Source organism: Microtus ochrogaster, unplaced genomic scaffold (genome assembly GCF_000317375.1).
Source record: "Microtus ochrogaster isolate Prairie Vole_2 unplaced genomic scaffold, MicOch1.0 UNK24, whole genome shotgun sequence".
In the NCBI taxonomy this organism is placed as follows: domain Eukaryota; kingdom Metazoa; phylum Chordata; class Mammalia; order Rodentia; family Cricetidae; genus Microtus; species Microtus ochrogaster.
This window is the reverse complement of record NW_004949122.1, coordinates 3,393,933-3,409,608: the sequence shown is the minus strand read 5'-3', so window position 1 is coordinate 3,409,608 and position 15,676 is coordinate 3,393,933. Positions and strand designations below refer to the sequence as shown.

General features: G+C 36.6%; 1 protein-coding gene across 2 annotated transcripts in view; it reads left to right on the top strand.

Annotated features, from left to right (window-relative positions):
* Positions 1–15,676, top strand: part of Stag1 (stromal antigen 1) — a 335,960-nt gene that overhangs the window by 311,928 nt on the left and 8,356 nt on the right. For both annotated transcript variants that reach the window (XM_005367800.3, XM_026789595.1), the window contains 4 exons: positions 435–536; positions 3,437–3,585; positions 4,632–4,760; positions 12,405–12,610. In XM_005367800.3, coding sequence (XP_005367857.1) covers positions 435–536; positions 3,437–3,585; positions 4,632–4,760; positions 12,405–12,610 — 586 coding nt within the window. The remainder of the gene's footprint in view (positions 1–434; positions 537–3,436; positions 3,586–4,631; positions 4,761–12,404; positions 12,611–15,676) is intronic.

Below are 15,676 nucleotides of genomic sequence, written 5' to 3'. Positions count from 1 at the left end.
CATATATATATATATATATGTGTGTGTATATATATGTATATATATATACATATATATATATATATATATCACTTCCTCTCCTGGGATTTTTAGCTTTTTATTAGTTACTTCGTAATCTTAAATATCAAATCGTTAATGTAAACAATACCATTTAACTCTTATTTTGAAGATGAAGAAATAGATATTGATAAAACTATTAATAGTAGCTAGTTTTTCTTTCTCCAAAGCCCCCTCCTCCTCCTTCTTTTCTTCTTCATTGTTTTTCAAGACAGTATTTCTCTGTGTAGGCCTGGCTGTCCTGGAGCTCACTCTATTGACCAAGCTTCCTCCCCAGTGCTGGGTTTGAAGGAGTGCATTACCATGCCCAGCTTCACCACTATAGTCTTGTCATGGAATTTCCTAATTCTAAGGTGTGTTTTCTTTTTATCTCACAGTATTACAATGACTATGGTGATATCATTAAGGAAACCCTGAGTAAGACCAGGCAGATTGATAAAATTCAGTGTGCTAAGACCCTCATTCTCAGTCTGCAACAGGTAAGAAATTGGGGGGCAGGGGGGAGAATAGATAAAAGTTCTCTGTACTTGTTATGTGCTACATGTCTGTCTTATCTCATTTAATTTTTAATACATAGTGTGCTTTATATCTTAAATAGATGAAATACTAAGGCGTGTTATATTGGAAAATTTAAGAAAGAATAATTTGCTTGCCTGAGTTCCAGGTCAGGCTGGTGTACATATCAAGTTCTAGGCTACCAGGGCTACATAAGACCCTCTTTCAAAATAATAATAATGGCTTTTAAAATTAAAAGTAATTATAAATTGTACTTAATTAGCCAGGCATAGTGGCATGTGCCTAATGCCAGCACTTGGGAAGCAGAGGAAGGCATATGTGTAAGTCTCAGGCCAGCTAAGGTGATACAGTGAAATTCTGTTCCAAAATAAATTTCAAGAAATTGTTGTCAGTGATATTCAAATAAGAAAATATACTGTACACATTGCATAAGTAACCCATGGTGATAATTTTTAGAAATAATCTAAATGTTCATCAGTGGAGGAATAGTTAAATAAGTTGATACTTTGAAGTAGCTAATTTTGTTTTTCTTTTTATTTAGTTTTTTAAGACAGTATCTCGCTGTGTTGTCTAGACTGAGCTAAGGGATCCTCCTGCCTCACCCTCTCAAGTAGTTGAAACTGGGTGCACATTCAACTGTATCCACTGAAAAGTTTTTGCAACTTAAGGGAACAAGTAAAACAAGTTTCAAAATAAAATAAGTAGTATGGTACTATTTATTTAAAAATAAGAGCTGTATGAATAGATAATAGGAATAAATTGACCTAGGAAATGCTCAAATCAAAGTTTTAGAATTGAAGGCTGTTAGATATCACTGTCTATAAAAAACATTTTAAAGTTTAAGAATTTATTTATAATTTGCTACATTCATTTGAAAAATCTGTGGAAGAACCATTCCTGCTATTTAAGGCATAGTCAGGGTCAGGACAGTGTGTTACTGAAGAACACTCCGCTCTGGACAACCGAAAGCAGGAGTTCTCTCAGGTAGATGGGTGTGATGAATGTGACGTAAGAACTTGAGAGTTTACTGATGGTTCCCAGAGACTCCAAGTGAAGAATGCAAATAAAAATACGGTGACTCAGAGTAGCTGTGGAACTAAGATTCAGAGGCAGATTTTGGTAGCCTTGTATAGAAGTCGATGGTGGATATTTAGCTCACAACCTGATAAAGAGCATGTGTTGATAGCACAGGAATTCTAAAACTCTACCATGGGCCTGCATTTCTGAAAATTCCTATAATGATAAGAATAAAAGTTTTAAGAAAATAAACATAGAGTAGATGTAAGAATAGATTCTGTGATCAAAAGAATTGATGCTGATTCATCTCAGTGAAAGGGTTTATTCGAGTGAGCTTCTGTACACTGATTTATTTTTTTTTCCACAAAATGCCATTCTCTTCACATGCTAACAGTTACTCTTTCAAATACTCAAAGTCTATGCTTCTTATTGCCACTACAATTAAGAAAAACCAAATCATAATATCCAGAACATCCAATGTGTCAAAGCTTCTCTCTACCATATGCCACACAAGTAAGGCAAAAGGAACAATATATGATATTGTTTTCTTGCCTGTCATCCTTAGAATGTCTTTCTTTGTGATTTTGCCTTAAAAATCAGTTTCTATTTACCTCAGTCTGTTTTTTGTCAAACTCTTCAATATTGAAAATTCCACAGGATCTCTGTGAAATGATTACAGACATAAATGATACAGGAGAGCATCCATGTATATAACCTGTCATTTACTTTCTACCCTATATGAACCATCCATGCAAGTACTATGAATTTGCTCAGACTGACCCAACTTTCTCTTTTATTGAATTACTAATTGTACAACATGTATGTATTTATTTTAATTTGTTAATATTTACTTTTGTGGAACTCATTGCATTATTTTCCTGATGGTATCATGGCTGGTGTTTGTTATTTTTTGTTTAGGCCTCCCATTTTGATTCACTGTAGAAAGAGTTTATGTATAAATCTCTGATTTGTGTGCATACTGGACATGTGTCATTTCTAATGCAGTCTCTACATGCTTACTTTAATGGTATGCCCCATGATGGGACTTTATTGCAGCATTTCTCCTGACTTCTTTAAATCCTGTCAGCCAGCACAGTTGAGTGATTGTTGGACCAAAAGACCTTTACAAATGTCATAAACTTGAAACTAGATGCTCAATTTATTAAAGGTTATAGATTGCTGCTAAAAACAAAAAAATACATCCCAGGACCTATACCATTGAGAAACCAGGGAAATGAACTCTTGGCTGGCAGAGGAAATAGTATAAAGAACTTAGGTTGCTTTTTTCACGTGCATATATATTATATAAAATGAATGGTTTGTGCAGGAGAGAGCAAGCAGGAAGCAGAACACTTCAGTAGGTAAAGCCTTATGTTTTTCCTCTATCATGTATGTCAGGAGGGAATGGCTTTATACAAGTCTGTACCCTTAAGACCCTGTAATCTAGAAGGTAGATTTATACAGGCACAGCTTAGTGTCTAGATTTGGTCATGGGATGGTGCTTTAATATTATTACTGGTCTGAAGTTTTATTTTTACTTTGATAGAATGTATGTCACATAGGTAATCACCAACCTAAGACATTTTAAGTGTATTTTGTTGTTAAGTTGAAAATATCTTATCCTTTTATATCCAACTATATATGAATATTCAACTGATATTCTGACCTACAATATAAGTGAAAAAAGTTCTGAACCCTTTATATCATACATGCTTGTAGCTTTATACTGTGTTTCTGAAAATATACCTTCTTTCTATTATATTACCTATTCTAAAAGTAAATAAAATTTCAAATATTTCTTAGCCAAACTTTTTTTCCTTTTTTTCTTTTTATTTATTGCCACCAGTTATTCAATGAACTTGTTCAAGAACAAGGTCCTAATCTGGATAGGACATCTGCCCACGTTAGTGGTATTAAAGAACTGGCACGTCGCTTTGCTCTTACATTTGGATTGGACCAGATCAAGACCCGAGAAGCAGTTGCCACGCTTCACAAGTGAGATAACAACTCCTGTTATTCAGGTTTACTGGAATATAAATAAACAACTGTTATTTGACCCATTTCTAAAGTGATAAATACAGAATTTTCAAACCCTAAGATCTTAAACTATTAATGTAATTGGGTAGCACTAACTTACTTTAAAAAAGGCTTTCTTGGGGCTGGAGAGATGGCTCAGTGGTTAAGAGCATTGCCTGCTCTTCCAAAGGTCCTGAGTTCAATTCCCGGCAACCACATAGTGGCTCACAACCATCTGTAATGAGGTCTGGTGCCTTCTTCTGGCCTGCAGACATACACACAGACAGAATATTGTATATATAACAAATAAATAAATAAATATATTTTTAAAAAAAAAAAAAGGCTTTCTTAAACCTCCTGTGGGGGTTTTACCCCACCTTCTATAGTATAAAGAGAAAAGATTAATAACCTGTTCTTTGGTCTGTAAGACTATGATAGGGCATGTGTATTTAAAAAGATGCAATATTTTCAAAAGCTTCCTGGTGAGCATCATACCTCCTAAACTAACTGGGGACCAAGTATCCAAATAGTCTTTGGAGAATATTCTCACTCAAACCATTACAGACATATATTGTACCACACACAGAGAGCTGTTTTCACAATGCTGGTTGATACCATAAGTAACTCTCAGAAACAGATTTTCTGCCAATCCAGTTGCTTTCCAAGGTTTTATAGTACCCTTACACATATATTGGGGCTGGGCAGTGATGGCACATGACTTTAATCCCAGCACTCAGGAAGCAGATGCAGGTGGATCTCTGAATTTGAGGTCAGCCTGGTCTACGCTGTGAGTTCCAGGACAGCCAAGGCTACACTGAGAAACTCTCTCAAAAAAAAAAAAAAAAAAAAAAAAAACATGACTCTTGAATAATTTGAGTCAAGAGAACGTCCACGTTCTAGATGTGTGGTTTTGTTTTGAACCTCAGTAGCAATTTTACTATGTTTCTAAATGTTTTTATAATATTTGCCCTTTGAGACAACTACAGTATCTGAAGAAATTAAAATGTTATTTTCTTTAAATTCAGGGATGGAATAGAGTTTGCCTTCAAATACCAGAATCAGAAAGGGCAAGAATATCCACCTCCTAATCTGGCTTTTCTTGAAGTACTAAGTGAATTTTCTTCTAAACTTCTTCGACAGGACAAGAAGACTGTGTAAGTTGAACATACCAACAGAAGTGATTTTTAAATGGCACAGTTGAAACTTTTTTTTTTAATCATTACTACTGATAATTTAGGCCCTGGTAGTAATAAAAAAATGTTTGGCCTGGAAGCTATAAGATGAAAATAAGTAGATGAAAATGATTTCTTATTCTATAGTTTAAAACGTGTGAATATTAAGTTATTTTTATATAACCCATATGTACTCTTACATTAATTTAATTTTAGTTTTACTTTCTTTCATCTTATGTCAAGTCTGTGTCTGTTGCTGTGTCCACTTGTACATCCTGTCACTTGAGAGGCTAAGGAGGAAAGTTCCTAGACGACTTTGGCTATGTATCCAAATCTTAGCTCCATTGTCCTACCAGAAATAATTGGCTTTTCTTATTTTTTAATTTAAAACAGTCTAAAGAAGTCTGTCATTTTCAGAAGATGTTAATGAGATGTTATAATTAGAGCAAAGTACTAAACTTCTAAAGGGAATGCTACTACACTAAATGCCAAAATTTCCAAATCAGTAGAAAGATCAATTAGTTACAATGATAAATTTGAGTAAGCTAATGTGTATATAAATAGAAGTAATAGTTCAAAGAAAATGTTATCTTCATTTTGCTAAAAAAACTATTAATTAGTAAGCCCATAATAAGGTCATGTAATATAAGCATATAAGCATATAAACACAGCATATAAAGTTTATATGCTGTGTTAGGGGAGCAAAACACAAACATGCAGGCTAACAAATCAGATGTGGTGAGCACTAAAATGGGATATGCTAGAGAACAGCAAATGTTAAGTGTTTGGTAGGAATGGGACTGTTTGAAAAGTCAATTTTTATTTGATTGGTTTTGTTTCTATTTTGTAAGGGTTTTTTGTAGGTATTTTTATTTTTCAAGAATCTCATGTATTTTGATTATAAACCTTCTGTACCCCCTCTTCCAACTCCCTCTAGGGCTCCCATCAATATGTTCCCCTCTCAACTTCATATCCTTCTCCTCCTCTTTCTTCTTCATTATTCTTCTTCCTTCTTTAAGAGAAGTGACCTTCCATGTTGGAATATTAACTGCCTTGCTGTTATGTGGCTTTTCTGCAAATGATAAAAGTTGATAAGTCCTGTGACTTGACATTTACAGAGGATTGCTTTGGCTATTTGGAATATTTTATCTTCTCATTCAAATTTTTAGGATTTCTAATCTTATTAAAAAAAAGTGTCGCTGGCATTTGCTAGAGATTGTGTTAACACCTTAGACCACTTTGAATAGTATGGACATCTTAATAATAATTGATCTTTCCAGTTCATTAATTCAGATGTCTCTGTATGTTTTCATTTTGGCCGTTTAACTTGTTTCATCAGTGTTTTATGATTTTCTTAGAGATCTTTCGCCTTTTTATTAACTTTACTCCTATGTGCTGTGTTGTTTTATACATTATTATTATATCTTGGATTGTTGCCCTTATTTCCATTTCAGATAACTGGCTGTTGGTATATAGCAATTCTACTGGTTTTCATGTTGCTTTTGTGTCCAACAACTTGTGTTGAAATAAGAGCGGCGGGCTGCTTCCCCCGCACCCGGCCGCCCGCATGGCTAGCTTAGCTTATGCCCCGAAATAATTACACGGAAACTGTATTCTTTTAATCACTGCCTGACCCATTAGTTCCAGCCTCTTATTGGCTAGCTCTTACATATTGATCTAACCCATTTCTATTATTCTGTGTGGCCCACAAGCTGGCTTACCAGGAATGATCTTAACCTGCATCTGCCTGGAGCAGGAGAATCATGGCGGCTCTCTGACTCAACTTCTTTCTCCCAGCCTCCTGTTCTGTTTTCTCCGCCTACCTAAGGGTTGGCCTATGAAATGGGCCTAGGCAGTTTCTTTATTAATAAGAAATCATTCCCACATCAAACTTGAGTTCTCTATTAGTTGTAATAGTTCTTTGATAAAGTCTTGAATATATATATATATATATATATATATATATATATGATCATACCATACTCAGAGAAAATTTGACAATTCCCAACTTGAATGTTCAATGTTCATTATTTTTCTCTTATCTGATTGCTTTGACTAGATCCGTTTGTGTACAGGTGATTAAAAAAATGGGCCTCCTTTTCTTGTTCTAGATCTAAGGGAAAAAGTAGCTCATATAAATATGAAATAGTACATTTTTTCCTAGCATGCTAGTGTAAAACTCTAGGTTTGTTTCCTAGAAACTGGCTTGTTAGTATCATATATAGTCTTTATATTATGTTTATGTACTTCCTTCTATGCCTAACTGATTCAAAGTTTTTATTGTGATGTTGAATTTCATTGACTGCCTTACCTGCCTTTATGGAGATGATCAAATGGCTTTTATTGCTCATTCTCTTGATGTGTTATGCTTATTTGTTTGTATATGTTGAACCACCCATGTGTCCTTGAAATGAATCTTTCTTGATTATAAAAATTTATGTTTTGATGTTTATTAGTGTTTTGGAGTGGTTTCATTTTATGTTATGTTCATCACTTAGCCTGTTGTTTTGTTTTGGATTTTGTTTGTGTCTTTGTCTGACTTGATATCCAGATAGATTGTGATTGGAATAACAAGTATCTGATTCTTTAAATTCTTAGTAGAACTCAGCAGTAAAATTATCTGATGATTGGCTTTTCTTTGACTTAAGACTTTCTTTTACTGATTGATTCCCTTTTCACTATTGGGCAGTTCCAATTTTCTGTTTCTTCAGGGTCTATCTTGGTGAAGCCTGTATGTCCAGGTATTTGCCCATTTGTTTTATAGGCTATCAAATCTATCATTGTACAGTCATTTGTTCTTTATTTCTTTAGTAATATCTCCTCATGGTCTCTAAGTGTTCTCTCTCTCTCTCTCTCTTTCTATCTTGGTTTTTTTGTCACTTGCTTTGTTTGTTTTCTGGTTTGGTCTTTTGAGACTGGGTCTTACATATTGTTACCCAGACAGTTCTGGGTAACAATATGCCAATCTTGAACCTATGATAATCCTCCTCCCTCAGCCCCTGAGTGTTAGGTTTACAGATGTGTACTGTTGTATCTGTTGTCTACTCTAGTCTTTATTGTTTTTCCCTGCCCTAATTTAAGTCTAGTTGGATTCTTTTTTTCTAGCTTGCTGAGATGCTGTAATAGCTTGAGCTATGGCTGCTTTTGTGATGTAAATGTTGTTTGCTATAAACTAAGTGCTGTGCTTGTTGCACCCTTAGTTTTGGTGAGTCGGGTTTCGCATTTAATTATTTCAACTGCTTGCTTAATTGAGCTGGAGATGTGGCTGAGTAGTTTAGAGTAAGGCTGCTTTTTCAGAAGACCCAGGTTTGATTCTTGACACCTACATGGTGCTGACAGCCTTCATAATCCTAGTGCCAGGGATTGGGCACCCTCACCCCCAGCACTGTATGTATGTGTTGTATAGATATATAGGCAGTCAAAACACCCATAAATTTTTTTTAAAAATAGGACTTTAGTTTCCTTTTTAATGTTTTTGCTGTATTTGTTGCTATATTACTATATAGGTGGGTAAAACTTAAGAATTGATATTTTCTTTTACTGTCTTCTTTGTCATTCAGAAATTGAGGTTTTTGATCCAGATAAAATTGGATTTTGTTCAGGGCTAGAGAAACAGATCTGGTTTTGTTCTTGAGGAGGCAGATACTCAGTTTTGCAATGACCAGTTGTTGGACAGGCTGTCTTTTTCAGTGTGTGTTTTTTACTTCTCTGCCAAAAATTAAGGAGGCTTAGTTATATATTTTGTTTCTGGGTTCTCTACTGTGTCCTATCGGTCTATATGCCTATTTTTGGGCCAATACTAAGCTATCTCTGTCAGAGTAGCCCTTTGGTCTGCTAATATACAGCCTATTCTTTCAGTGGGTTTTGTTTTGTTTGTTGTAGGTCCTTTTGCATGTATGAGGTTTGCTGTGTCTGCTTTCCTGCATCCATGTCTTATGGAATGTGTTCCTTACTGCCTGTGTTATCTTGGATAAAATGTTCTTCTTTCTCTGTGGATAATATTCCTCTTAGGATGTTCTGGATTTCAGGCTTGGTAGTTATGAATTTTCTTAGTTTGGACTTCTCAAGAAATAGTCTTATTTTTCCATACTTATTTTGTGTGTTTCTACACATGAACATGTATGTATACACATTTACACATGCAAATGCCAAAGTGTATATGGAGGTTAGAGAGCAACCTGAAATAGTTGGTTCTCTTCTTTCATAAATGAATTGTACTCTTAATTGTTCAGCATTTTTAGCCCACTGAGCCATCTCCATCTGCTCTATCCATAAATTTTAAGTGATAATTTTACAAGATGTGGTGATCTTGTTTGTAGTTATTTACTTTCAGGATTTGAAATGTATAATTTTGTGGTTTCCTGGCTATTATGGTTACTGATGAAAGATCTGGTATTATTCTGGTGTTTCTATGTATGTGAATCGCTGTTTTTCCCTTACAACTTTAATGTTGTTGCTTTGCTTTTTGTATCTTTTTATGCCATGTCATGATTCTAGTTTGTCATATGTATTTAGAATTCTAAATGTTTCTTGCATTTGGATGTCTGTTCTTTCTTAAGGTATTGGTAATTCTTGACCAAGTTTCAATAAGTAGATTACAAAAGCTTTTACATCTCAGCCCCTCTCCTACCTCATGAGTTCTTAAGGTCATTTTCTTGACTGTGTTTCCCATTTCTTGGATGATTTGGTCGTGTTCATTAGGTGTTTTTCTCATACATGTCTGCATGTATTACTGTCATGACCTTCCTCCATCCTGAGGATACAGTCTTCTCTTCGGTCTTGTCTTTTGCTGATGGTTTCTGCTCTCTTCTTTGATTGATTCTTTTATTACCTGAATTTCTGTTTAGTCATAATGAGCAATAAATGAAATAGAAGGTGTCAAAGACCATGGGAGTATACAGCAGGTGACAACTAGTGTTTAGATGTCAACTCACCAGAAGAATAATTCTCTGATGAAGGAGAATCCTGTTCAGGCAAAGCTAACAGGACCACTGACTCTAGAAACTATTGCTCCTGTTTGTAATTTTATATATGCCAGAGCAACTATGGTGTCTCACCAATACCTGTATTATAGTGTGTAATCTCAAGTGATGTGTATATGTAATCTCATGATTACATATCAGTCTTATGGGCACATATATCCATGGATGGACAGGAAGATGACTTCTCATTAAGCTGTATAATTTTGATATATAAAAAATATATTAGAATATGTTTCATAACTAGATGTATTGTCCCATAAGGACTGTAAGATACTTAAAAGCCTGGCTTTGTTCATTTTACTCAGACTAACACAAGAAAACAACAATTTCTCCCCAGTCTAAGACAAACTATATACAATTAGCTCATTTTTACCTCAGAGTAAGTTCAAACTAGACTGAATGTTTCTATAAACAGATCATAAGCTAAAATCTTTACAGATAAGCATAAGGATAAAGTCACAGATGTCTAACCAAGGTTATTAACACAAAGCAACCTAAGAGACTATACCAAGTCTTTGCTTGCTTAAGTCTGCTGATAAAGACCTGACTCTCTGTACAGATCTCTCTGTAGCTTCTCTGACCAGGCACTGTGCCCCTGGCCTCTGGTCGCAGTCTTACACCAGAAACCTTGAAACCTAACATTACTCTTATAAATGGCTGCCCCTTATCATTTTCTCAAGGAATGCACTATGACCATAAGAGGTAGCTTTGTAACTTTTTTATTATTGTCAAAAACCCACTGTTTTACGTGTGTGTGTGTGTGTGTGTGTGTGTGTGTGTGTGTGTGTGTGTGTAAAACAGAAAAGAAAGAAATAATTAGAACTAGGATGGAATTAAAAACTAGTAGGCATTGTTACTTGAATAGAATTGAAACTGTAGAGATAGACCTATAACAGAAATGTAGACAGGAAGAATAAAGAGCATGACTCAAACAGCACGTGTATGAATTTATTCCCTACTCTCAGACAGAAAAACTTCTTTAAGTTCAGTTTCGCTACACTGTGCACTTTCCCCTCTAACCCAGGGTGTACCCTTGAGAGCTGGTCTCTCGCGCTTCAGTAAGAAAGTGTTGTAGTCTCAGTGTTTCTTTCCCAATGGTGAGGTCCCAATTACTGTGTTTACCTTAGTTCTGTTAATCTGCAGCAGAGCGTTCTCACAAAGGTCTGTCATATGTGAGGCTTCCTGCTGCTGTGTCCATGGTGGGAAGCATAAGTTAGGAATCCCCTCAGCTTCAGACTCCCTTCCTCCTCTTCTGCTGTCGCCCCCACAGCCTGTGCTGCTTTGAGTTTGTTGCTCCCATCAGGGTGCCCTGTGTTCACCATGCTCTTCATGGGGTCCCAAATCTTTGCCCAGTTATTCTCCCAGCTTTGAACTCCTGCACCCTATTTCTGCTTCTGAGTTCCTTGTTTTAATTTTGCATTTCTGACAACAGAAATTGCCTGTCCCCAGTTCCATCAGTTGTCTAATGACTAAGAGTTCTTGGGCACACTTCCCTGGAGGCAGAAAAATCTGAGAAACCATACACCTCTCTCTCTCCCCTCCCCTTCCCCCCTCCCCCCCTCGGTGGATCTCCTATATTCCCAACTAGCCTCAAACTCTTTGTAGCCAAGGAACCATCTGATCCTCCTGTCTTTACCTCTTGGGTGTCGTTATTACAGGCCTGTGCTACTGTGCTATTTATTCAGTCTTGGGGATCAAGTCCAGAGTTTCATGCATTGTGTCTCCTTTAAGTTCCTTGAGTTCTTTAATAAATTTTATGATTTTTCTCTTAATTCTATGTCCTGGGTGTTCTCTTTAGAGAATGTGTCTGTAAGATTAGGAAACATGCTGTCTTAGCTGTTTATGTTGTTTTTGCTTTTATAGCTTGACTTGGGCGTGTGGCCATCTTTCTTTGGCTCTATGTGTAGTGCAAGAATCTGTTCTGCTGTAATGTAACAGACTGCTACATTGCAGCTGCTGCATGACCAGAAGCAGGCAGAATAAAGCTGGTGGTGGGTGGGCCTTTGAACCCACTTTCCTCATGAGTCCCTTTTAACTGGTAAAGGCACTTCTTTCCTCTCCCATGCTTTTCTTCATCTGTTGTCATCTCTACACTCACAGGCCTACCTCCAGACCCAAATATAGTTTGGGAGCCATCTTTGCCTGGTCCAGTTAAACAGCCCACCTTCCTAGAGCAGTTTCCACAATACAAAGCCATACTAATTGGTAAATGCAAAGACAGCAAGGTATGGCTCAAAGACTTACCAATGCTCTTCTTACCAAGACTTACTAGACTTCTTTGGATCAATATTTTTGTTTGTCATATCATCTTAGGACAATTTGCAGATGTTAAATTATTGCCTTGAAATTTTTCCCAGTTAAAAGGTTGTTAAGCTAGGGAAAGGATATGCCAGATTCCTCACTCTTAATTTTTCTGAAATCCTGCCCTGCCCTCATTTGAATACCTTTAAAGAAACTTGGAATCTTTTGAGGCAAACTAGAAAAGGAAAATAGAGGAAAATGCCATGTGTATACACACACTCACTCACACATGCACCCTCACTGGCATATACTTCCCTTTCAACGGACTGCAGGAATGTGAAACACAACTGTGGATACGTAAGTGCTGACATGAAAGTCACTGGTGTTCTTTGTATGTTTGCAGTCATTCGTATCTCGAGAAATTCCTCACTGAGCAGATGATGGAAAGGAGGGAGGATGTGTGGCTTCCACTCATTTCCTATAGAAATTCATTAGTCACTGGGGGTGAAGATGATAGAATGTCTGTTAACAGTGGAAGTAGCAGCAGTAAAACTTCCTCAGTAAGAAGTAAAAAAGGAAGACCCCCACTGCACAGAAAGCGAGTAGAAGGTAAGTTCTGGTCTACATTCTGAGGCAAGTTACTTACTTTGCCTGGCTTACAGAAAATAAGTAACAAGTGATTTATTGAAACAAGATGCTATAAGGCACATGATGTCATTATGTATTTGCTACCAACTGAAATATCCAAGGACAGAGTGAGGCAGAAAAGAAACGTGATGGAACAGAGAACACAGAAGACAGAGAAAAGGACAAAGCAATTATACACACCTATAAAGTTGATCTCTAACTATATGACTCTTAACACATTACATTTTAAAATAAGAGTATTAATATTAAAATACTTCTTAAAATATGCAAAATCAAGTTTAAGAAATAAAATGACCTCAAGCTGGATGTGGTGGTGTATGATTGCAACCCCAGCATTTGAGAAAAGATGGAGTTCAGGTCATCCTCAGCTATGTAACAAGCTGGATGTGGTGGTATATGATTGCAATCCCAGCATTTGAGAGGAGATGGAGTTCAGGTCATCCTCAGCTATCTAACAAGCTAGAGGCCAGCCTGATCTACATGAGTGCATTCTCCCCTTCATCATATTCATAGAGGACTGTTGGTAATTTGAGAATATACCTCTGCAACAAATTAAACATACTAGACTACCTTTACAGTTCTGTCATTGCCTAAGTAATTTATCTTTATACCATAAAACAGTGATGGCCAACCCTGATTGATAGTATACCTTCTTAGACTGTAGGGAATAGGGACTCGAATTATCATGAAAATCTGAGTAATTGGTATTCTCATATTTTAAAAAAAAAGACTAAAAATTGCACTGTTAAATATTTCTGTGAAGTTGATTGAGGGGTGCTTCAAAGTAAACGTGCTCATTTTCCAAGTAGCTGCTGCTGCCTTCCCCATGCTTCTCCTGATGAGATCTCATAACTTCTCTTCAGTTACCAGCACCGCACCCCTGCTCCCCAAAGAACAGTGATGCCACAGGTTTGCCAAACTCAGTGGCACGCTTAGTTTTAATGCCTTTCCTTATTGGAGAAGTATTGACTATTGATAAAGCACAAACTTTAAAATCAGTTTCCTATTTCAAACCTGGCTTTTGTTTTGAACATGTTATTTAGCCCTCTCTGAGTTTTAATAATTAATTGAATGAAAGATATCAAGTATCTAGAGTACTTTGCCTCTCAGTTACTATGAATATACAAGTAAACATAGTATGCACTGTTACTGAGTACTGTACTTGGCCTGTGAGTAGCATCAGGTAAATGTTGGCTATGTTCAGGATGTTCCCAAGATTTCACAGTAATACCAGTCAGAAGACTAATGAACATTATTAATATTGAGTCTAACAAAGTCTTAGCATCCTTTGAGATGTCCTTTCACATTTCAGCTTTGATACTTTTAGTTAAATATATGTATCTTAAATCCTGTCTTTATACTTGAAGAACCTGGACTTTTCTCCAAAGAACGATTCTGGTTGCTTTACTTTGAAAATACCTTTTACAACACCCTCTGTCAAGGCTCTCCATGTCTACAACATGCTTTTCTCTACTATAATCTTTGTTTTTTTGAGACAGGGTTTTGGACTCTTTGTAGACCAGGCTAGCCTTGACCTGTCTCTGCTTCCCATGTGCTGGGATTAAGGGCATGCGCCACCACTATCTGGCTCAACTATTGTCTTATTAGGTAACATGTACTAAATTCTTACATGTTTTTTATGTATTTTATCATTTGCAAATGTTGTATTAATCAACTTGTTTCCACACTGTTATCCATATTTTATAAAGAACTAACCCTTACAGAATTTAAGAATCTTTTTTTTATTGTTTCTATTGAGCTTTATATTTTGAATTTAAGAAGTTAAATTCCCACATATAACTCACTAATACACAGTCAAACTATCGTTTTTAAGACTATCTACATGTGGACTGGGTAGCCACTTTGGTAATTGTTAAATGGTAAAAGAAAACTTGGCTATGTGGATGTGAAGGTTCGAGATTGTCAACATAGGTTGTGAGCTGAGCCCCTGGATGGCCATTTCATCTATTCTGAGCTGAGATGAAGATTTTCACTGTTAGAGCTCCTCTCACTGGAGAGTCTCTAAAGGTTAGGAGATGGTTTCAAGGAGAGCAAGCTCCTGAGGGTAATTCAGTCTTCGGTGGGCACTTTCACAAAAAAAAAAAAAAAAACGGGACTAATGCTTTCTGCATTATTTTATCAGGATGGCTTAGGTATGCAAATGATGTCTGTCAGCTCCAGTCTGCAAAGCAGCCTCAGGAGGGAGGAACATGACACCTCACTTGCTAGTGTAAGACAGTACATAATTTAGTTTCGAGTAAGCAGGATTGATTATATTTCCTCAGTTAAATGCAAGTGTAATTAAAAACTGGATAGTCAGGTTCCCCAGAGAGACTTAAAAACATGAAAACTATGGGCTTTTCTTTCTCCACGCGTACAGCCTGGAAGAAGGAGCAGCTTCTCCGGTGCTCATTGTCTACTGGTATTAACAGCATTTGCTGATTTCTCTGTAGAAGCCAGTCTTAAGTGCTGCCACCTGGGACACCTTGTAGGCTCAGGCAGTTGGTACAAAAGCAAAAGAAGGTTGCTGAGGGCCCTGGTTAACATTACTCTTCCCCTCTAGGGTAAATAAATCCTCAGAGATAAGGAGACAGGAGGCAGTATGGTATTTGATGCCTATGATAAACTAATAACCTCATTTAATCCCTGTAGTTTCTAAGTACTAGTATCCTCATTTTAGGTATGAGAAAACCAAACTTTGTAAGAATCCATTAACATAATACAAAGTCAAAGGAGAGGGTTGTGGGACTGGAATGTAAACTCCTGCTCCAGCCAGGCATTGGGCGTGATAGCTCAGGCTATAATTCCAACACGTGGGACGCTAAAGCAGGAAGATCTGGAGTTCAAGTCCAGTCTAAGTTACATGAAACCTGTTTCAGAAAGAAGATACCACAAAAACTGAAACATAAGCTGGGCGTGTTAGCACATGTCTGTATTCCCAGTACTTGGATATGGTGCAGGAGGATGGGGAGTTCAAGGTCCTTATTTCATGGTGAATTTGAAGCCAGCCTGTGCTACATGAGACTA